This window comes from Ornithorhynchus anatinus, chromosome 14 (assembly GCF_004115215.2).
Source record: "Ornithorhynchus anatinus isolate Pmale09 chromosome 14, mOrnAna1.pri.v4, whole genome shotgun sequence".
NCBI lineage: Eukaryota > Metazoa > Chordata > Mammalia > Monotremata > Ornithorhynchidae > Ornithorhynchus > Ornithorhynchus anatinus.
The window spans coordinates 41,512,613-41,536,829 of record NC_041741.1 but is presented as its reverse complement, the minus strand read 5'-3'; the positions used below and the strand labels follow the sequence as shown (position 1 = coordinate 41,536,829).

The 24,217-nt window shown below is 44.9% G+C and overlaps 1 protein-coding gene across 2 annotated transcripts in view; it reads right to left on the bottom strand.

Moving 5' to 3' along the window:
* The window catches only part of BTBD11 (BTB domain containing 11), a 267,602-nt gene that overhangs the window by 59,630 nt on the left and 183,755 nt on the right, over positions 1–24,217 (bottom strand). For both annotated transcript variants that reach the window (XM_039914090.1, XM_029078674.1), the window contains exon 5: positions 4,415–4,619. In XM_039914090.1, coding sequence (XP_039770024.1) covers positions 4,415–4,619 — 205 coding nt within the window. The remainder of the gene's footprint in view (positions 1–4,414; positions 4,620–24,217) is intronic.

Here is a 24,217-nt window from a genome sequence, read left to right as displayed (position 1 = left end):
TAAACGAATGTAATAGATCAGACACAGTGCTTGCCTAACATGGGGCTCACAATCTAGGTGAGGGTAGAGCGATCAGCATAATGGTAGTAATGGATTTCAAATAAATGAGCAACAGAATCAACAAAGCAGCAGAGGAAGTAGCGTGGCTTAGAAGAACGAGCCTGGACCTGGGAATCAGAGGACCTGAGTTCTAATCCCAACTCCGCTACTTGTCTGCTGTGTAACCCTGGGTAAGTCACTTCACGTCTCGGTGCCTCAGTTCCATCATCTGTAAAATGGGGATTAAGACTGTGAGCCCCACAATGGACAGGGGCTCCAATTTTACAGCCTCTGATCAAAGAGAAGTCTGTGTGCATCCCCAAAATGTTAGCACCTGTTTGAGAGACCCTTAGGGGATTGAGGCATTTCAACATCCTGAAGTCTGAAACTGGTAAAGCATGTGCTCTGACTGAAACCTTCTAGTAGCTCATTTATAGTAATAATGATGATAGTAGTTGTTAAGTGTTTACTATGTGCCAAGCACTCTTCTAAGCGCTGGGATAGATACAAGATAATCAGGTTGTCCCACGTGGAGCTCATAGTCTTAAACCCCATTTTCCAGATCAGCTAACTGAGGCACAGAGAAGTTTTAGTGACTTGTTCCAAGTCACGCAGCTGACAAGTGGCAGAGCTGGGATTAGAACCCATGACCTCTGACTCCCAAGTCTGTGCTCTTTGCATTAAGCTCAATCGCACCTTTTCTCCTCTTCCAGTAGGTCGCTACTTAACCATCAAAGTTAGGTGTTAGGAAACGCCTCTATTATTAATCTTTATTCTCCTCAGCATGTTCCCCCCACCCCATCTCCACAGGGCATTTTATGTGATCTCCCACACCTGTTCCATCAGCTATTCACATCAAAACATACTTGTCTACTTGGATAAAGTGAAATGGACTGCTGAACCATTAGCAATTAGCATTAGCTGGCCATCTGGGTTTCCAACACCTCTTTTTCTTGAACTGCAAGCATCTAGGTGTTTGGGCCTGACCTCTCCTTCACTGTGCCTATCAGCACTTAGTACAGTGCCTGGCACATAGTAAGCACCTAACAAATACCATAATAATAATTATTATTGTCCTGACGCCTATCAACCTGGATTAATGAACTTGACAAGCACTGGATGATTATCTTGGAACACTGATGTACACTGATGTTCGCGACAGTTTGCTAAAATATGATGGACGACACCCATAAAGCCACATTTCCTTCTGGAACCAGAAACCTCTAGAAAATAGAGTGCTTCCTACACAAATTACTTGCTCTATTGCAATTCCAGCAGCACTGTTGCATGTAGGGCAACACACCTATACTGGAAGTGGTGGAGTGTCGGAAGGTCCTCTAGACTGTAAGATCGTTGTGGGCAGGGAATGTGTCCATTTATTGTTGTAGTGTACTTCCCCCAAGCACTTAGTACAGTGCTCTGCACACAGTAAGCACTCAGTAAATGTGGCAATGAAAAAATACGACTGAATGAAACTCTGCAAAATTTCTTACGAGTACGGAGAAAAATTTACATTGGGTGAACCCAGCTCAGTGTGAAATAAGGATTTTGTTCCATTAATTGGATCAATCTATGCAGCTAAATGGCATAATGCAGACCCCCCCCAAAACCCATTTCGGAGCCTCTATTATCCCATTTTGGCTGCATAACTGATCCAATTTTCTGGATGACTGCCAAATCTCCCCCAACAAGCTGGAGGTAGAAGGGATTTCCCTCAGCTAGGCAACGAGACCTTGGGGGTTGAGAGGAAATGGAGCTGGAAATGGAGGAAATGGCAAATCCATGGGAGGCTTTATGAACCCCTGTCAGCTTCAGGGCGACCGAGGTTCAACCGGGGTTGTGTGTCTTGGAACCTTAATGATTCAGTTTGTCTACCCATTCCTAATTCCCCGAATAATCACTCAATGCTCCATTTCACTTTTCTGAATAAACCCTACCTGGGCAAGAAATAGATTCTGCAACTTGAAAATAGACAAAGTGATAGAAAAACATTCCTGAAACAGTATACACTCATTTCTCCTATATCTCAGGCCTTCGCATTCTGGACTGACTCCTTAGTAAGGAAAACTCGTGTAATTGTGTGTGTATTTTTGTCAGCTCTTTGGGCATGGCTCAACGGTTCCTACCAACACAACATCCAGTTCTAACCAGAGAGACCCAAACTGTCGGAAGAACATTCCATATCATCCCTAATTACCACCTCTCTAAAACATGCAATGAAAACCCACACTGTGGCTCTGCCATTTGCCTGCTGTGTGACCTTGGGCAAGTCAATGATCTTCTCTATACCTCAATGTCCTCATCTGTAAAATGGCATTTCAGTACTTATTCTCCATTGCCATTAGACTGGGAGCCCTATTCATTCATTCATATTTATTGAGCGCTTGCCATGTGCAAAGCACTGTACTAAGAGCTTGGAAGAGTACAGTATAACAACAGACAGACACGTTCCTGGCCACAACAAGCTCACAGTCCAGAGGGGGAGACAGACATATATATATATAAATAAATCCCTGTGTGAGACAGGGATTGTGTCTGACCTGATTATCTTGTATCTACCCCACTACTTAGTTCAGTGCTTGGTACATAATAAGCATTTTACAAATGCCATTAGTATATTATTATTGTTATGGAAAAATTGAGCATACCAGCTGCCAATTTCCCTAAGGTCTTTAGTGGGTTACCAGGTTAGGACTCCAGAAAGCAGGGGCAAAATGGAAATATTTTGATGTATTTTTACTTTACCTTTATTTTACTGTTTTCTGGCACTGACCACTAATCATGCATGACTAGGTTACAGGAGGAATATCCTTTTTCAGAACTAACCTTCTGGCCATAACACTGAGTGTTTAATTTGCACTTTACCATATGACCCCCCCCCCAATTGCTAAACTGGCCTTCCACTGTAAAAATAGATTGTCTCAAAGAGTACTGAACAAATACAATATACAGATGCTTCCCTTTTATATAATCCTCATCATCAGTGAATAAGAAAATATCTGCATCAGGCACTTCAAAAAAAGATAGGGGGGGAAATCGGACAGACTTTTTTTTTAAAAGTCTTTTCTACATTTTCCACTGTCTCTCCGGATATGTCATTAGCTGTACTGAGAATGGGAGAGGGACCGAGACGATGCGAAGCAGCATGGCACAGTGGACAGAACAAGGGTCTGAGAGTCAGGTCATGGGCTCTAACCCCAGCTCTGCCACATGTCTACTATGTGAACTTGGGAAGGTCACTTAACTTCTCTGTGCCTCAGTTACATCATCTGTAAAATGGGGAGTAAGACTGTAAGGTAGGATGGGGACTGGGTACTTAAGGTAGGATGGGGACTGTGTCCAATCTTATAATCTTGTATCCACCCCAGCACTTAAAACAGTGCTTGGCACACAATGCTTAACAAATTCTATTATTACCATTATTAAAATAATAAGGGAGAATCTGGTGTACCAAGTGAATTCTGGGCTGGTGTCTTTTATCATTACTCTAATTAGGAAAGTTTCTAGTTAGGGTTTAGATTCCCTTAGCAGGGTTTTGCCATATATTACCAGCCCAGCCCATGCAGTGAATCAGTAAAGAGATCTGATAAGGACATCATGTGCACCTCTTATTATTACAATTTCTGTGTTAGAAAAGTCATCCCTGCATGAATGACTGAAATCAGCATTTACGGTGACAACAGAATAAGAGCGAGGCAGAGAGAAGAGGATAAACACTTAGGATTGACTGGAAAATGTGCTGTCACAATCCCTCCCTGAACAAGATGCAGCCAATACACTGGTAGTGGATCTCAAGCCACCCACTACCAGCATATACCCTTGAGGAGAGAAGGAGAGGAGAAGGGGGTAATAATAATAATTATGGTTTTGGTTAAGCGCTTACTATGTGCCAAGCATTGGTCTATGTGCTGGAGTAGATACAAAGTTATCAGTTTGGACCGAGTACCTCTCCCTCATGGGGCTCTTGGTCTAAATAGAAAGTCGTAACATTTAATCCCCGTTTTACTGATGAGGAAATTGAGGTACAGAGAAAGTAGGTGAACTGTCCAAGGTCACACAGCTGACCAGTGGTGGAGCTGGAATTAGAACCCAGTCCTACAGTTGCCAGCCCCGTGCTCTTTCCACTTGGCCAAGCTGCTTCTCTAATCTTCCTCTCAAAATTTCAGCATGATTAAGTAACATCAGAGAGAGACCCTCTGCTCAACTAGATTCAGAGGGAGTCACCGTTTACAGACCCTGGGTCGAGAGTCATCAAATACAGGTATATTCATTTTGAGAAAATGGCTCCCTTCTATGGGACGGACGAGATGAACTAAATACAGTAGACCTGGAGAATTACGGATTTCGGCAACATCTGTAACAGATGGAATCTTACCTCTCAGTCTGCAGTGTGACCTTGGAAGGTTCCACGTTCGGGTTTTCCCATTCCATCTGGGGACAGTGCATAAAGTAACAGAGGGTGTACAAGGCTTCTGGTTCCCAATATAATGCCCCTTGCTTATGGTGCATGGGGGTGCCGTTGCCATATTGCTTTGAGTTGAGAGGCTGGAGGTGATGCATTGCCCGAGACACCAGGTCACCTAAGAAAGGAAACAAAATTTAAGTTCTGCAGGGAGACTAATACACAACAGTGTCCCTCCACCCCTGAAGCTCTTCTATAGAAATCCACCTCCTAATCCAACTCTTTTGCAATCAACTGCCCTTCTTCCCCACCTTCTCACTCAGTCATCCCATCCAACCCTCTGACATTAGTATTAAAAACACGCACCCGAGTTTTTATACTCCTTGCGCTTTCATCTTGTAATGCTGCTTATTAATTTTGCATCTTTAAGGTCATTATTCTGTAATAAGCTCTCTGAGGAGAGGGATAGTGTCTACCAAATGTACTGTGCTCTCCTAAATGCTCAGTATAATGCTCTGCACATAGTGAGCACTCAATAAATGCTCAACTGTCCTATCTCTTCCACTAGACTGAAATTCCTCACTTATTTTATCCTTCTTTAGTACTTTCCCCACAATGCCTAGAACAATGCCCAGAGCAAGTGCTTGATAAATACTGGTCATAATGAGAGGCCGTTATTTGCAAACCTAGTTTTCTGATAGTGGTTTTGGAGTACTGGGGACTGGGGACTCCCTCGTCCTGGGAATCTGAAATCTGCAGATTTATACTAAGCAGACAATGTTGCCCTCTCACAGTTCACATGTTAATTAATCTTACAGTAGAGTACACACAAAGCAGTTTGCTTAGCTGACCCTACTGGGGTATTAACAAGGTACCTGGATCTCACATGAAAAGGGAGAATACTTGAGTCAGTCCCTCTATTTGAAGGAAAATTGGTGAATATTAATAATAGCAATAATAATAATAATGGTAACGGCATTTAAGCTCTTACTATATGCCAACCACTTTACTAAGTGCTGGGGTAGATACAAGATAATCAGGTCCCACATGGAGCTCACAGTCTAAGTAGAAGGGATGACAGGTATCAAATCCTCATTGTAGAGATGAGGTAACTGAGGCACAAAGAAGTTAAGTGACTTGTCTAAGGTCCCCCAGCAATAAATGGCAGCGCTGGGATTGGAACCCAGGTCCTCTGACTCGTAGGCCCACACTCTTTCCACTAAGCCACGCTGCTTACCAGATAGTAATGGAATTTCCCAAATTTCAAATCAGTAGACTTCAGTAACCTTCTTGACATCTGAGATGAAATGAGGGAATGAGAAAAAGTGCTTATTCCTCCACTTCAACATAAACAAAAAACACTTGACTAGAGCATAAAAGTTCATGTGGTCACCCCAACGCACAAGAGTGTTCACCTTGGTGAAAGGGTGGCAGGGAAATCAGGTTTGTTGTTTTTTTAATGGTCCTGGTTAAGCACTTACTATGTGTCAGGCACTGTACTAAACACTGGGGTAGATAGGAGCAAATCAACCAGGTTGGATGCAGTCCAGTCCCACATGGGGCTCACAGTCTTAATCCCCACTTTACAGATGATGTAACCGAGGAACAGAGATGTTCAGTGATTTGCCCAAGGTCACACAGCAGGTGGAGCCAAAACTAGAATCCAGGTCCTTCTAACTCCCAGGCCCATTCTGACTCCCAGGTTTAGGATTTCCTTTCCAGAGTTTACTATTTTCCAGAACTTCACCACCAGCTCTGATCCTTTCTAATCTCTGAGGACAGTGTTTACCTACAGAAGTTCCGTTCATTGGGCAACTTAAGGGACTGCAACAATAACCAATCAATCAGTGGAAATTACTGAGTGCTTACTAGGTACAGAGCGCTGTACTAAGTGTTTGGGAGAGTGTGATATAACGGCATTAGTGGCCCTGTCCCCTGCCTATTACAAGGATAGCACCCAAGAAGGTCCAAAATGGCTCTTCTGATTCCAGGGAGCTTTAATGGGAAGCTCATCTGCGACAACAATCTTTCGCATTCACAGAAAGACACGTGGACTACTGGACTGGAAGTAGCTGATGTAGTTCTAGATCCAAAGCCAGCATGGATAGGAAATTTCCATCTGGTGCTGGAGAATGCGTGAGATCATCCTCTAAAATGGCTCACCTGCCTGCTGCCTCTCCCCCTGCCTGATTTTCAATTAGGACAGGAATTGGCCCAATTTATACTAGACATTCCAATTTTCAATGGGTCCGTCCCCTCCCCGGGCCTAATACGGAACCGGATATCTTTACGTCTGGTATTTTTTAACCTCCAAACTCCCTCTGATTTGGTTTCTGATGCTGAGTCCCATGGCTTGGAAGTGGCCCCTAAGACATGAGGGACCTGGAAGGAGAACACAAGAGAAGCAGGGATTGTCTCTCTTTATCGCTGTATTGTACTTTCCAATCACTTAGTACAGTGCTCTGCACCCAGGAAGGACTCAATAAATATGACTGAATGATTGAGAAGAAGCACAGCTTAGTGGATGGAGCACCGGCCTAGTAATCAGAAGGACCTGGGTTTTAATCCCAGCTCCGCCACATGAATGCTGTGTGACCTTGGGCAAGTCACTTCACTTCCCTGGGCCTCAGTTACCTCATCTGTAAAATGGGGATTAAGAACGTTAGCCCCATCTGGGACAGGGACTGTGTCCAACCTGATTAAGTAGAAATAGAAGTAGCGTGGCTTAGTGGAAAGAGCCCGGGCTTAGGAGTCAGAGGTCGTGGGTTCTAATCCCAGCTCCGCCACTTGTCAGCTGTGTGACCGTGGGCAAGTCACTTGACTTCTCTGTGCCTCAGTTCCCTCATCTGTAAAATGGGGATGAAGACTGTGAGCCCCAAGTGGGACAACCTGATTACCCTGTATCTATCCCAGTGCATAGAAAAGTGTTTGGCACATGGTAAGCGCTTAACAAATACCAAAATTATTAGTAGTAGTAATTTGTATCTACCCCAGCTCTTAACAAGTACCATAGTTATTATTTTTATTAATAAAATGGATCTGAAGCAAGGGATACCCCTTGAAACAAGTATTAGGCTCTGCACATCTTTCCAAAGAATATTTTAGTAAGTCCTTAAGATGCCACTTCATTCCATAACTCACAAATTAATGTAAGGTAAAGTACACTGGTTGCTTCTGAATCGGCATAGGGGGTTGCTTCTGAATCAGCAGGGGGTGACTAGGGATGTCAGCGGTTGCCCTTCCGCACTGTTCTTACTAAACCTCCAAGCTTCTGCCCAATCAATCATATTTATCGAGTGCTTCCTGAGGTAGAGAACTGTACTCAGTGCTTGGGGGAGTACAATATAACAGAGTTGGTAGACTGCCCACAATGAGTTTACAGTCCAGTTTCAAAGATCTCAGTTCCCAGCGCTCTTTGAGGTGATCCCTGCTCTCCACCGCACCCCTGACTTCCCTCTCACTGGCTCCCTCCCACAGCTCCACTTTCTAAGGTTGAGGCATTTACAGGACCTTATTCAACTCACACATTCAATCCATCACTAAATCCTGTCGGTTCCACTTTCACGATATGGCAAAAATCTGCCCTGTCCTCTCCATCCAAACTGCTATCACATTTATACAATCACTCATCTTATCCCGCCTCGACTACTGAATCAGCCTCCTCGCTGACCACCCACCTCCTGTCTCTCCCCACTTCACTACATACTTCACTCTGCTGCCTGGATCATTTTTCTACAGAAACATTCAGGACATTTTTCCTCACTCCTCAAGAAACTCCAGGGGTTGCCCATCCACCTCCACATCAAACAAAAACTCACCATTGCCCGCAAAGCAATCAATCACCTTGCCCCCTTCTACTTCACCTTGCTACTCTTCTACTACAACCCAGCCTGCAAACCTGAATGAATGAATGAATGAATGAATGAACGAGCATAGCCTTGGAGAAGTGCCTGGACCAGAGTTGCGACTGTACTAAAGCTGGAGAGGATGGGCACTTGGTCTGACCCCAGATAAAATTCCTGATGTTCTTATTCAAGAAATTAGGCAGTGAGCAAATGGGAATTTTAGTAGCTGAGAGTTTGCTATGGATCCTACACTTTTTAGGGTTATTAATGTTTGGGGACATTATGAGCAGAAGCCAGGTAGGAATGGCAAGGGCTGGTCACAGTTTGGTAGAGGCTTACAAAAAATATCCATCTATATTTCAAATCATGAAACCATGGCTCTGGAATCAGAAGGTTTTATAAAGTGCCCTGTCACAAATATTTCTGCATCTTTGTATTACCCTGCACAGAGAGAGCTTCAGCATCTACCTGATACAAAGGTAGTTTAAAAATCTCATTAAGGGATATTTGAGGGAAGCATCACAACATGTTATGAACAGAGACTCGCACACTCTAATGTGAACTGGACAGAACCTGCTACAGTGGATTTAAACAGTCTCATCCAGTGGAGGGAAAACAAGATAGTAACACACCTGCACTGCTGGGGATGACTGTGTATTTACCAACAAGCTTTCCTCAGCTGGCCCTCCTCACATTTCTGTCCTTCCTAGCTCCAAGCACTCCGGTGACTCCAGGGACCTCTCTGCGCTCATTTCCATATATCATGTTTACATGTGTTTTTTAAGTATCACTTTGATATTTTATGTCTCTCTCATCTGCATTTATTGACATGTTTTGGGATTTGAAAGAGGCCCACGTGCATACAAACACCTCTTTATGTCCCTTGATGGTAGGGACTGGTTGCTTCCTTTTTGCAACTCTTCAGAGTGCCTAGTAATCATGAAGGTATTTACTGAGCCCCCTCTAGACTGTAAACTCATGTTTTTATGGTATTTATATAGCACTTACTATGTGCCAGGCAGTGTAATAAGTGCTGGGGTAGGGACATGTTAATCAGATTGGACAAAGTCCCTGCCCCACATGGGGCAATGAGTCTTAATTCCATGAGGGAACTGAGGCACAGAGAAGTTAAGCGACTTGCTCAAGGTCACATAGGAGCCAAAGTGGCAGAGCCAGGATTAGAACCCAGGTCCTTCTGATTCCCAGTCCTCTACTCTATCCACTAGGCCATGCTGCTTCTCAAATTTTATCAACCAGCCAGAGCTGCAGATATCTATATAGATCCTAGGGATGGGCAAAATCTGGCCTAAGTGTAAGCCAGCTGCTTCTAATCAGAATAGTTCTGACCGGGCAGCCACATATGCCCGGCCTCTAAACAAGCTTCACCTACATCAATCAATGCTATTTATTGAGCAATTATAATAGTAATAAAAATAATTTTGCTACTTAAGCACTTACTATGTGCCAAGCACTGTTCTAAACTGAGGTAGATACAAATTAATCAGGTTGGACACAGTTCATGTCCCACACGGGGCTCCCACTCTTAATCCCCATTTTACAGATGAGGGTACTAAGGCACAGAGGAGTTACGTGACTTGCCCAAGACCACACAGCAGACATGTGGTGGAACCGGGATTATAACCCTGATCCTTCTGACTCCCAAGCCTATGCTCTAACCACTGAACCATGCTGCTATTATGTGCAGAGCGCTGTAGAAAGCACCTGGGAGAGTACAATGCAGCAGAGTTTAGCAGACATCATGTGAGACAATGGGCACCTATCTTCTTCATGCAGATTATTAAAACGTTAGATGTTGCATCCTGCTGCAGTTTGGGGTGCTCCCTAGCAGGGTGAATCAGGGTAGCCAATTCATCTGGGGTCTGCGCTGCAGGAACCTAGTTGCAGCTGGTTCCCCGATTCCCCCCTGTTTCTTAATAGTGCCGACGTGACCTGGCGCTTTAGTTCACTGGTGAAAGGGGATTTAGACACCAACAGTCAGTCAGGAAATCACCATGATAATAATAATAATAATGATAATTATGGTACTTGTTAAATGCTTACTCTGTGCCAAGCACTGCTCTAAGAGCTGGGGTCGATACCAGTTAATTAGGTTGGACACAGTCCCTGACCCACATGGGGCTCACACCCTTAATTCCCATTTTACAGATGAGGTAACTGAGGTCCAGAGAAGTGACTTGCCCAGGGTCACACAGCAGTCAAGTGGAGGAGTTGGGATTAGAACCCAGGTCCTTCTGACTTCCAAGGCCCATGCTCTGTCCACTAAGCCATGCTGCTTTTTCTATTTATTCTGGTTCTCCCCATTCTATTTACTGAGCGCTTCGTGGGCGCAGAGTACTGAACTAAGTGCTTGAGAGCATGCAATGTAACAGACTCTAAGGCAGTTTCCCGGAGAGAAACTGCCATGGGATTCCTTCCCGACAGACCCACATCTGATCAACAACAGCTCCCACCTGGAGGATGTCAGGAAACTCTGCTGCCTCTCTTCCACCCCCTTCACCTCCCCTCAGCTAAGCCCCCTTTTCCCCCCCTTTCCCTCTGCTCCTCTCCCCTCCCTTCCCCCCAGCACTGTGCTCGTCTGCTCATTTGTATATATTTTAATTACCTTATTTATTTTGTTAATGAGATATACATCCCCTTGATTCTATTTATTGATATTGTTTTTGCCTGTCTCCCCCGATTAGACTGTAGGCCCATCAATGGGCAGGGACTGTCTGTATCCGCTGCCGTTATGTACATTCCAAGCGCTTAGTACAGTGCCCTGCACACACATAGTAAGCGCTCAATAAATACTATTGAATGAATACTCTTGGTCAGTCGGATGGGCGTAGTCACTTCGAAGTGACAGAGTGGGAGCAGGCCTGGAAGTAGGATTGCTCATTCTTGCTCACACAGCTCAATCCCCTCCTCACATTCATTAGGGGCTTAGGTTAGGCAAAAATGGTTTTGCAAAGTGAAAGCTTCTCTCTAAAAAACACGACTGCCCTAGGCAGAAGATGCTGAACTCTGCTGCACATTTCAGAGAAAATGAAATTCGCAGGGTCGGCAGCTTTTCAAACCAGCCCTAGATGCCCCCTTTTATTCTTGCTTACGAAGGCACTCAGCAGCCAGTGTCTAACCTCTCACTTTCTCTAGACGCTGACCTGTGGGCCATTAGTGACCCAGCAAAAGTTTTCGGGGCCCTCTGCCACTCCCTGTCTTTTTTTCCTGGCAAGCTGCTTCCTCTGCTCCATTTCTAATATCCGGGAGAAGAGGGTGGGTAAAGAGAAACAAAAAAAAAAATCAAGAAATCGGTAACCGTAATAAGTAACGCTTTTACATGAAAGCCAGCCTTGAAAATAATGTAAAAAATATACAAACTGTACAGAAGTAACACTCGTGACCTTTCTATTTCACACACCTGCAGGTAGCTCTTGAAGAAGATCCTAGAGATCCCTATCGTTATATTGGATTCTCCCAACCACTTGGTTCAGTGCTTTACACACTGTAAGCGCTCAATAAATATGACTGAATGAATGAATCCCTTAGACTCATCAAAGTAGTAGTAGCAGTTTTGGTGTTTATGAAGCAGTTTGTGCAGGGTGCTATACTAACCGGGGGGTGGGGGGGAGGGGGAATACCCAGGTGAAAATTAAACATGGCCCCTTCTGACAACTGTCTATCAAAGAATTTGGAATGAGGTGGGAAAGGGGCCAGAAAAAAAGTTGAATTCTGCAGTTGCCAGACTAAGAACAAAAGACAACAATGCTTTCTAAAAAAACAACAACAAAACAATTGGCCACTCAACATCTAGGAATGTTATTCCAAGAATTCAGCCTCCATTAAAGACAATGTTCAAAGCGAGATGTCTAGGTTTGATAAGGTGCTATATTATTTCCGAGGGTTGACGATGTCTAGAAGCAGCCATGAACACTTCTGCACTATTCAAAATTCTCAGAGGCAGGAGGCAAGGGAAAGGAGGAGACATCGCTGCTGGTGGAAGAGGTGGTAACTAGCGGGCTTAGAACTGCTGTAGCTTTAGTTAAAATCCCTGGTCTCTGCCAAGGTTGGAGCTAGACTGTACTTTACTTCCTGTTTGTTCCTTCTCTCTCTTCCTTCAATCCTCCCCCTATCGTCTTCCTCGGCATTCTTTTTGGCCCTCAATTCTGTAGCGGTCTCCATTTCTCTTCTTCTCTACCTCTGTGTCCATCTGCCTGTCCTCCCACCCCTACTTTTGTCTCCATACTCCTCCTCATGCTCCTTTTCAAAAAAATCATATTTATTCCTGACTTACTGTGGGCAGAGCACGGTAATAATAATTTTGGTATTTGTTAAGCACTTACTATGTGCCAGGGCCTCTACTAAGTGCTTGGGTGGATAGTCGTTTAGACTGTGACCCCCGTCATTGGGCAGGGATTGTCTCTATCTGTTGCCAAATTGTACATTCCAAGCACTTAGTACAGTGCTCTGTACATAGTAAGCGCACAATAAATACTATTGAATGAATGAACAGAAGCAAATCGGGTTGGACACAGCCCATGTCCCATGTGGGGCTCACAGTCTCAATTCTCATTTTACAGAGATGAAGTAACCGAGGCACAGAGAAGTGAAGTGACTTGCCCAAGGTCACACATCAGACAAGTGGAGGAGCCGGAATTAGAACTCACGACCTTCCGACTCCCAGGCGCGGGCTCTATTCTTTATGCCATTTGGCTTCCCTTTGCTCTCATCTGGGTCCCCTCTCCCCAAGGCTTCCTGACCTGACTCCCTCTTCCCGGGCAGCGCTCTAAGCCCTGGCTGGCTCTCTGCCCAACTTCCCCCAACATCACGGCCTACTTTCCCCCTGCCTGACCACCAATCCAGACCGGCTTTCTTTCTGGGGCCGCCCAGCTTCCTGCACCCTGCTGGGAAATTGGGGCTCAGGTGTTCCCTTCCAAGCCTGCTTCGCCCGGAGAGGCATGTCTGAGCTAGTGCTTACACAGTGTACTGCACAGGCAAAGGGAGATGACAATCCTGGCTTTTTATAGAGAGAAACTTAAACAGCTGAGGATTCCAAAACCATCTAATGAATACCCACTGGAGTGGCCTCGCTTCTTTCCAACTGGTCGGCCAAGGCTGGCACCTGCTTTTCCTGCACAGATCCTAGGTGCATCGGTCTTGCTCGGCTGAAACGGAGCCCGTGGCTGGCTCCGACCCACGGGCTTCTCCAGCAGCTGCAGGGTTCGTTTCTCACCGTCAGATACGACTAGCTCACTACGGCATCATAACCGCATTCCAAATGGACCTCTAGTGGCTGAGAGGTTAATGTAGATTCCAAATGACCATCTCCGTCCAGCAAGGGAAAGGTGGGATATGGAGGAGGAGATTCACACTCAACAAGGGGTGTTTTTTTTGTCTTGAGTATGGGGGCCAATTCACCTTTTGGGGTTACAGATATTCATTTCCCTGGCGTAGTGGCAGGCTCCTTCCCCCCCCCCCCCCGTAGCATTTGTTGAGCGCTTACTATGTGTCAAGCAATGTTCTAAGCACTGGGGTAGATACTAGTCAGGTTGGACATCGTCCCCATCCCACACGGGGCTTACGGCTTAAGTAAGTAGGAGACAGAACAGCTACTGAATCCCCACGTGGCAGTTGAGGAAACTGAGGCATGGAGAGATGTTAAGTGACTTGCCCAAGGTCCCCCAGCAGGCAAGTGGCAGATGCAGAATTCAAACTCAGGTCCCCTGACTCCCAGGCCCATGCTTTTTCCACAAGGCTATGCTGCTTCCCATGCTCCCACCATGTCAGCACTAATTCACAGGGATGGAGTAAGGTTTTGGTGGATCCCGGGCAGGTGAGCTCCCTTACCTGGCTCCTGCACCTAGGGGTCTGGAAATGACCTCGACGGGGGCAAGAGCACAGTGGGTGTGTGGAATGAGACTAGAATGGACACAGTGAGTCTGCCCATTGGCCACAGGGAGGGCCTATTTTATGGTATTTGTTAAGTGCTTATTATGCGCCAGGCACCGTTCTAAGCGCTGGGGTAGATACAAGGTAATCAGTCCCACAAGGGGCTCACAGTCATAATACATAATACATGTGAGAAGCAGCATGGTTTAGTGGAGAGAGCACGGGTTTGGGAGTCAGAGGTCGTGGGTTCTAATCCCGCCTCCGCCACCTGTCAGCTGTGTGACTTTGGGCAAGTCATTTAACTTCTCTTTGCCTCAGTTACTCATCTGGAAAAGGGGGATTAAAACTGTGAGCCCCACGTGAGACAATCTTCTTACCTTGTATCTACCCCAGCACTTAAATAGTGCTTGGCACATAGCGCTTAACAAATGCCATCATTATTATTACTATAATACCCATTTTACAGATGTAGTAACAGGTACTGAGAAGTGAAGTGACTTGCCCAAGTGGAGGAGCCAGGAATAGAACCCAGGTCCTTCTGACTCTTGTGCCCCTGAGGGATATTATTCCCCTGGGGCCTGCTTTGAGGTGGACATTAACCTTTCTGACAAATAGTAAAGAGTCAGCAATTCACCAGCAATACTTTTTGAGGAAGTTTCATTTCTGGGGCTCTTTCCTCTTCTCCATCCCTTCCCCACCCGCTAACTGGAAACCAATACACAAACCTCTAAACGTCGTACTAAAAATGATGCAATTAGTATTTCCGGAGCAAATTGAATCCCGCCACTAAGTATTTCTACCCGAGAGAATCCAGTTCTAAAGTAGGCGCTACCCAGCCCTGTTTCAAATGTCAGACACAAGAAAACCCTGCTTACTGTGATATGCTATTTTATTATTCTAATGAGGAATTATTGATTTGTAATAATATTAGTCTTGGAAGTAACAAGTTCCCCAGTCACTTTGGCAGACTGGAAAGTTCCCCACAGGCAAGAAAAATGTAGATGGTGGGAAGGTAGGCACTTTTTCACAATTACCGGATCTGATCCTACCGGCTCTGCCATCAAAGGCCGCTTTCTTTTTTAAGGAGACAGCAACAACTGACTCCCTGCTTCCCTGTGCTTCCTGGGCCCATAGAGGGCAGAATGGGCTCTGAGAAAAAGCAATAAAGCTCGTTTTATTCATCACCACTGCCAGTCCTGCTCTGGTAATACTGGCTTATGCAGCTGTAGACAGGGGTTTGTGAACGACTGTGTTCCTTCTCCATCTCGGGGTCAGGGGTGCGGGGGTTAAAGATACATATACACACACACACACACAGAGAAAAAGAGGGAGAGACAGACAGACTCCAAGAATACGGCTTCCCAGCTGAGAGACAATCAAGCACTTTTTCTACAAGACCAATGACCAAATTCCACTTTAACTCGGTCAGGAAATGTATACAAACCTCCTTTTTTCTTTTTGCATCCAACACCACACAGCAGCTTGTTCTCTCTAGTGGATGACTGACAGGGAGGTGAACATAACTGAAAACTTGAGACTTCTCTGTGACAATATTTTGTGTTAAGGGCTTTAAGGTATGTAAAGGAGACAATTCCAGCTCTTCCTCGAAGGGTCATGACAGCTTCTGATAGGCTATTTAATAACCATCATTCTGCGACGTTAGTCTGGTTATGTTTATTTCAACATTTTCCAAACAGATTTTTCTTTCCCTTCCCATCTGTTCAACACATGCTTAGAATATCTGACAGCTTTTTCTATGTATGAATCAACTGGGTATCAAAGACTGGTCCTAGGATCCATAATCATTAATGGAGCACTGAGACCCAATCTTATTTTCTGAAGGTCCTAACCAGGAAGAGGAGATCAGATTAAGCGGAGCTAAACAATCTTTCATTCCATTTTTCTTCAAAAAGAAAAAGAATACACATTTCCAAGAGATAATAGGAGAATATGACTGGTTCATCCTTCTGCACTCATTTGGAGAAGCACAAATTTTTTGCTGGGACATATTGTGCCCCTGAGGAATATTCTTCCCTTGGGGTTCCAGAAGCTTCTGGAGATGATCAAAGCTACTAGCAGGGTAGCAGCTGGAAGCAAAACATGCTAGGAGGTAGGTGAGGTGAGTTTTGGAATGCCTTAATAACTTTGCACATTTTCAGCTTTTTAAAGGCACTGGGAACCCCAGGGGAGCTCCTTTTTGAGTTAACTCAGAGAATCGCGGTGTGGGAGGGGAACTAAGCTCTCCCAAGCGCTTCGTACAGTGCTCTGCATACATTAAGTACTCAATAAACATAACTGATTGATTGATCACCAGGACTCACGCACACCTTAGTATCAGGGTCTCAGGAACAACTCCTTTTAGGGGAAATTCTAGAGAGTATACTGTTACAGATGCTTCACGGAAGAACTCTGCTCAAGCAAAATGGGGAGATCTGCACCAACTAAAACCAGTGCAATGGGTGAACCAAGGTTTTAGGGAGGGAACTCTTTCACCTGTGGACCCCAGAAGTCATGGAGAGGTCTCAGCAACTACAACTCAATCCTTTCGGGTGACAAGCATTTGTAGGAAACGACATCAGCTATGTGTCGGCATAAATCGGGAATATCTGTCAGACAAACCGAGGCCTCAATACCCCTTTGTATACTGCATTTGTACTGTCTTCCCCTGTAATCTGGGGATTTTTGCTACTGACGAACTCACCTCTAGGAAAACTGACATTACACCGTGATCGCCTTGACTGATGCTGCATGCATATACATAAACATTTTTTCTGAGACTGCATCACATTCTACCCTGGACTGACGGGCACTGTTGGCTAAATCATCCCTAGTTCCCTAATAGTGTTCTTTCCAAAATATGTCATGAAAACCCCCATTACAGAAGAATGGAGAGTGTGAATGTACTTAAACTGGCAGCCAGAAGAATAACAATTCATTCATTCATTCATATTTATTGAGGGCTTACTGTGTGCAGAGCACTCTACTAAGCGCTTGGAAAGTACAATCAGGCAACAAATAGAGACAATCCCTACCTAACAATGGGCTCACAGTCTAGCAATGATTAGGACATCAAAGGGACTACTTTGGGAAGATAGATTAAAAGGAAATATGAGTATGGATGTAAGACAGTTGGGTAAGAAATGACATCATAACCACTCACCTTCTGGGTGCAAGTGAGGGATGAAGTGAGGGTAGGATTGAGTCATAGGTCAAAGAGGCTTCCTCTTCCTGGTCCACATCCCCCCTCCTCTATAAGCCCTGGTCCTGAATCAGTTGGGCAAGTGATGGCTTATTACCACAGACCGAGCTGACCTTTTAATCTCTTTCCACTAGGCCACATTCATTGTTTAGAATGGGAGTAGAGAGAAGCAGAGAGATAAATATGGAAATAAGCAGCATGGCCTATTGGATAGAGACCGGGCCTGGGAGTCAGAAGGATGTGGATTCCAATCCCGGCTCCCCTTGGCTGCTGGGTGAATTTGGGCAGGTCACTTCACTGCTCTGAGCCTCAGTTTCCTCATTTGTAAAAATGGGGATTAAGACTGTGAGCCCCATGTGGGAAAGGGACTATGTCCAACCTGATTAGCTTGTATCAAAGTAAGAGCTTAATACTATATTATTATTAATAATAGTAATAATAATCCAGGCAAATAGAACCTGGGCTAGACTTGTGGCTTTGGGAATGTAGACAGAACAGAGGAAGAATCAGGAGGATGTAGTGACACACTGAATGTCTGTGGCAGATTGAGAGAAAAGTGCAAAGGTGACTCTGGTTAGGAGCATGGCTATCCTGGGAAAGAGTAGAGTTATTGACAGTGATGGAGAACTCAGGAGGAAAGATGATGACCTTTCAGTTTTCGTGCTCACAAGGGACTGTCAAAGGACAATACATCATCAGCTAGTAAAAAACCAGAGCAGGGACTGAATTTACTGGAGAATGGCTTGAAATCAACTGGCTGTGACAGTCATCCTTAAGAACCTCCTCCTTCAATTTATCCAAGATCGCAAAGGTTCTGGAGAAACACTGTTGATGCCACTGGAGACAATGAGTCTCTGTGTGTGTGTGTGTGTGTTTGTAGGTGTCTTTGTTTAGGAAACAAAGTAAAAGGACTAAGCCTTAAATGGGCAGATGTCATCTGCACGATGGTAATACCACTGCATGCAGATGGCAATATGCCTCCCTGTGAGCTTCATCATCCAAAACCTGACCCGAATTTGACATTCCAATGGAAGAGAAAGGACATCACTCTGAGATCTAAATCAATCTCCTACCTCATCTCTGTCAAAGCTGGCTGAATGATTACTTAGCCTTTGAAACTTAACCGGCTGGATGACGCCGCCACAAATCCATCTCTTTAGACTCTAAATCAATCAAATAAACAGAATTTGTTGAACTCCTATTGAGAATTAAAAGCGTGATCCCTGCCTTCAAGGAGCCTAGAGTGGGACAAATTCCTTAGCAGGGGTGATAAATGAGTATTTTAATGCTTTCCCCCCAAGTTTACCAATTTACCAATTCTTTTCTCTCTGGAAGTTTAGCAGCTCTTTTATGGTATTTGTTTAGTGCTTACTATAAGCCAGGCACTGTTAAAAACACTGGGGTGGATACAGGGTAACTGAGTTGGACACAGTCCCTGTCTCACATAGGGCACACAGTCTGAATCCCCCATTTTACAGATGAGGTAACTGAGGCACAGATAAGTTAACTGACTTGCCCAAGGTCACACAGCAGACAAGTGGCAGAGCCAGAATTAGAACCCAGGTCCTTCTGACTCCCAGGCTCCAGCCACTAGGCCACGCTGCTTCCAATCTTATTCTCTAAGCCTTCAGCCCTCATTTCTCAGTCTTCTCTTCTCCTTAGACAGTAATCCCAATTCCTTTCACCTCTCCAGACAGGCTAAACCTGTGCTAACCTTGCTTCCTTTCACCATTTTTAGTTCCCTTAAATCATAATGTTTAAAGTTAGGGATGCAGTTCTAATATGGGTCTGACCAAGCTCTACAGAGTGGGAGGATTAACTCATGTTTCCCCCCATGTTAAACTCCTACATGTGTATCGGCTATTAATTTCAAAGACCTTTACAAACAGAAAAATAACATTATGAAATTGGAATCATGTGATGATTCAGGGGGTTGAATTCTGCAGGCAAAGCTGCTCTTCCCCTTGTGGTCAATGACTCCTTCAGAGAAGGGATGTGTTTGTTATTCTGGTTTCCATAGTAGCCTGGGACTAGCCTTGCCCTTGTAATCTGCCCCTGGAACCTCTCAGCAGAATCTACATTCCCTGACCTTCCCATTCATACCTGAAATCCATGGGAGAATGAAGATGGGGGTTGGGGGGTGGGAGGGAATCAGTCCCTAGGGTCAGAGCCTGTCAAATTCCCTATCCTTCCCATTCACACCTGGAATCCACGGGAGAGTGAAGATAGGGGTTGGGGTGTGGGAGGGAATCAGTCCCTAGGGTCAAAGCCATTAGCTTCAGCCCCAAAGTTTCTTGGGCAAGATTAGAGTTATTATTAATAATAATGGTACTTGTTAACTGCTTACTATGTTGGTATTTGTTAAGCGTTTACTATGTGCAGAGCACTGTTCTAAGCGCTGGGGTAGACATAGGGGAGTCAGGTTGTCCCATGTGGGGCTCACAGTCTTAATCCCCATTTTGCAGATGAGGCAACTGAGGCACAGAGAAGTTAAGTGACTCGCCCACGGTCACACAGCTGACAAGTGGCAGAGCTGGGATTCAAACTCATGACCTCTGACTCCAAAGCCCGTGCTCTTTCCACTGAACCACGCCGCTTCTCTGACTTCTTGACTATGTGTCAAGCACTATTCTAAATGCTGGGGTAGATACAAGCTAATAAGGTTGGACAGAGTCCCTGTCCCACATGGGGCTCTGGTCTTCATCCCCATTTTACAGATGAGGCAACGGAGCCATAGAGAAGTTAAGTGACTTGCCCAAGGTCCCACAGCAGACTGCTGGTAAAGCTGAGATTAGAACCCAGCTCCCTCTGACTCCTAAGCGCATGCTCTATTTACTAAGGCCATGCTGCTTCCCTAGTTGCAAAGTGGCTGGAGGTGGAGCCAAGATGGAGGCCCTGTATCTCATCCCCCACCGGCTGGATGTCTCTTCAGGATCTGTGGGGGATTCCAATGTTCCCAGTGGTCTGCAGGGCTGGGTGGAAGGCTGATCTCACCTTTGGCTCTGGTGTCCGGGTGCATTGGGAGCGGTAGCAGAAGCTGGGGCTGTCCTTCCCATACACCAGGCTCAACAAGTGAATTGGGACCGGACTCCCAATCCTGCAGGGAGGAAGTGGTGGGGGTGACAGTTGAGGACGGCTACGTCCTAACTATAGGGAAGATTCAGCTTTTAGGAATTCTCCTCTTAATAAACCAAGACCCTCTTAATTACTTATCTCTCACATATTGCCCTCCATTTTCCTTGTCCTTCTTGAGATAACTCATTTCCACAGTACAGTCCAAACGAAAACTTTCCCAGGAGAGACTACAAAGTGTGAAACTACAAGATGGCCTATGGAGGGGGCCCACCACCTTCGACCACCATTTTGGCACCTCACTTTGGGGGTCGGGGGGGGGGGCCTTAGCCATGATGCACTTTTTCCCTTATACAACTTCACATCCCAACTCTGGCAGAGGCAAATTCTCCAGACTTTCTTACACTGTTTATCAAACCCACAAAGTTCTAAACTTCCGAGCCTCCACTCTCTGCTCTGACTCAAGAGACATTTAAGTGGTGTAAATATTTCAAAGTGTTCATTTGTGCCAATGAGTAGCATTGGGCAGAACCAGCCTCCGACGTGGCTAAATGCGACCCACTGGGTAAGTCAAGAAGGGTGGCATTGATAAGTGACCTTGAGCTACCTTTGATTCCTTCCCAGGCTTCGAGGTTTAATGATCCACAATTGAGGCCAATCAAAATGGGCTTTCACTGCCATATTCAGGGCCTTGGAATTGTTTTTGTTCCTATGGTTCAACAGATTTAAATATCTTTAATATTTCAATGTGTCATTTCCAAAGGACCAAACTTTAGGATGAAGGACTCTAAAATTCGATATTTGGGACTCGTGTTGCTTCTGCCTCACAAACACAACTCTGGATTTTGCCCAGTGACCATTTCTGGTACAAAGTCATTTTGGTTGGCAAATGTGGCAATGTCTGATGGCAGGGAAAGATAGAAGGAAAATCTCTGCCCTAAACAGGATGCTGTAAATTAGCTACAGCCCCAAGAGGTAAGGTTTAACAAGAGGGAGAAAAAAGATAGAAAGGATGACAATTCTTCTGTGAGCACACCTAGAGGGAAAAATTGGCAAGAAAGAATGGAGGATTCGGAAATGTATGATCAGCAATTTGGGGCTGGGCACCAGCGTAGTTACCTAGCGTCTGAGTTGGCACACCCAGAGACGGTCACCTCCATGGTGCTGGACTCAGTCAGACCTGTTGACTCAGCCACAGTGTGAGGACAGACGGGTGTCAGATGACCTACAGGAAATCTTTCAGTGAATGGACCAGAAAGGCAGGCGAGAGCTTTGCATTTCAATACTTGGTCATGATGAATGCTATCATCATGCAGAGTTGGGTAGACCAACGCTGTCATTCTCTGAACCACTGCAGAAACAGGAGCAGGGTGGGAAGAAATCTACCTGATTTTTTCCTCTGAACAAAAACTTGCCAAATGGTTTCTGGTAGGGAGCTAGGAACTATGGGAAAAAACTAAAGGGAACCTAAAGAAGGCCTGTTAAGCAGGGTGAGAGTGAGCGGGAGAGGGAAACAAACAGAGAACTGAAGAAAAGGCAGGGAGGGAGGGGACAGAGAGGAAAGGAGAGAAAAGGGAAGAGGGAAGGAACACACATGGTGCACACTAGAAAAAGAAAGGAGATGGACAAATAACTCAGAATAATTGAATCTGGGAAGGCTGCAGAGGTGAAGGCTGAAGAGAAAGGCTGCAGGGGTGGCACTCCCTCAAATGATTATTCCTGACTGATGGCAAGCTGGTCTTCAGTTTGAAGAGATCTGCAGGAAAGCCATTCAGGCAACCTATCGAGTCGGACCCGAGGCTTTACCAACTTGTGAGGAAGAGGTAAACCCAAAATCTCCCCTGCAGCTGTTTCAACCCCATTTCCCTTTATCTAGTCTATTCTAGTGGAGAGGGAGAAGACCTGACTATTTTCCTCCAAAATAATCTTCAAAAAGCATGAAAACCATTATTAAGCTAATCCCCAACTTGCTCTTCTCAAGGATGAATAATTCCAATTCTTCTTCTTCTCTTCATCAGTCCAGGTTCAATTATGACTTTATTTTTCAAGAACAAGAAAACAGAGGAGGAAAAACCAACGAAGGAAAAGGAAGGAAGTGGAGAGAAGTGAAACGGAGGTTGGAAAGCTGTAGAAAAGTCTTGGGGAAAATCTTCCCAGGAGTCACCCTACAGCTGGCTGCCAGAAATGGAGGCTATGAGAGCTTCCTTCCCTACAGGAAGTGGCATTGGCTGATGACTTGGGAGAAGCAACATGATCTAGTGGAAAAAAACACAGGCTAGAAGTCAAGCCTCCCCCGCTTCCCCGCCCAGCCTGCTGTATGCGCAAATCACTTTTATTTCTTTTGTGCCTCAGTTTTCTCATCTGCAAAATGGGAGTAAGACACCTGTTCTCTCCCTTCTTAAGACAGTGAGCCCTATGTGGGACGGGGAACTGTGTCCCAAACCTTTTATACCGTATCTAGCCAATTCTCAAGCACAATACTTGGTACAGATTTAAGCATTTAAACAATACCCATACTTATAATTATGACTGACTGGGGCTGGAGATTTCATTCATTCATTCAATTGTATTTATTGAGTACTTACTGTTTAAAGAGCTCTGTACTAAAAGCTTGCTTTTCCTTTCACTTACTTCCAGGAGTCCTTAAGGATCCCCTCAGTTCAGGGTGGCAGTCCTCCTCTCCCTCCAAACACCATGGGGCCTCAACCTGTAGTTCTAATTTTTACAACATCCCTGACATTGCCAAAGTTTTGTAAATCAAGAGCCAAAGCACTGAGGTATCTGAAACTTCCTCTGAGCACTTTTTAAACTTATATATTTTTAACTCTTTGCTATTTTCATCCCTGAATTTTGACTATTTCGACTACTTGTGATGTACGTCTGTGATCCTCTTCCTAGACTGAAAATCTCTTATTTACTCTGGCTCTACGGAACAGTATTTTACCTACTGAAAATGTTCATTTAATATTTCATTATTAGATGAAATAAAATTTTCTTTTGTGGACGGTTCAGTTTTTTGCGTTCATGTGCTTACAAGTAATCTAAGTCTGCTTCTCAATCAATTAATCAATCAATGGTATTTATTGAGTGCTTATTTAATACAGAGCACTGTACTAATCACCGGGGAGAGCACAATACAATTAGGGAGAAGTGATCCTTGTTCTCAAGGAGCTTACAATCTAGCGTGGGAAGCAGCATCTTGGACCCTGAATTCTCATCACCCGAGAGATGCAATGAGAGTTTATAATGTTCCTTTGTCTCTTCAAGTAATTGGGATTCTCACTGTTCTCTACTTCTGGCAAAATCCTAGCCAGGATCTTCCTGGGCCTACTACTAAAGAACTTCAACCACAAAGGGGCACAGTAAGCATGATCACTGTCTCCTGCAACCCACAAAAGAAGTAACGGGAACACTTTCAAGGAATCTACTTGGTGTGCCGTGGACCTTACAAAAGCCTTTGACACCAAAGAAGACCTGGGCTCTGGGAATTGCTACAGAAATTTAGCTGCCCTGAGAAGTTTATCAGGATCCTAAGATGACTCCACAATGATGTGATTGCTGAATTGTACATTCCAAGTGCTTAGTACAGTGCTCTGCACATAGTAAGTGCTCAATAAATACTATTGAATGAATGTGAAGTGATTTTCCCCTCTGGACTATTAGCTCACTGTGGGCAAGGAACATGTCTACCAACTCTGTTGTACTGTACTCTCCCAGGGCTTAGTACAATACTCTACACACAGTAAGCACTCAATAACTATGACTGATTGATTT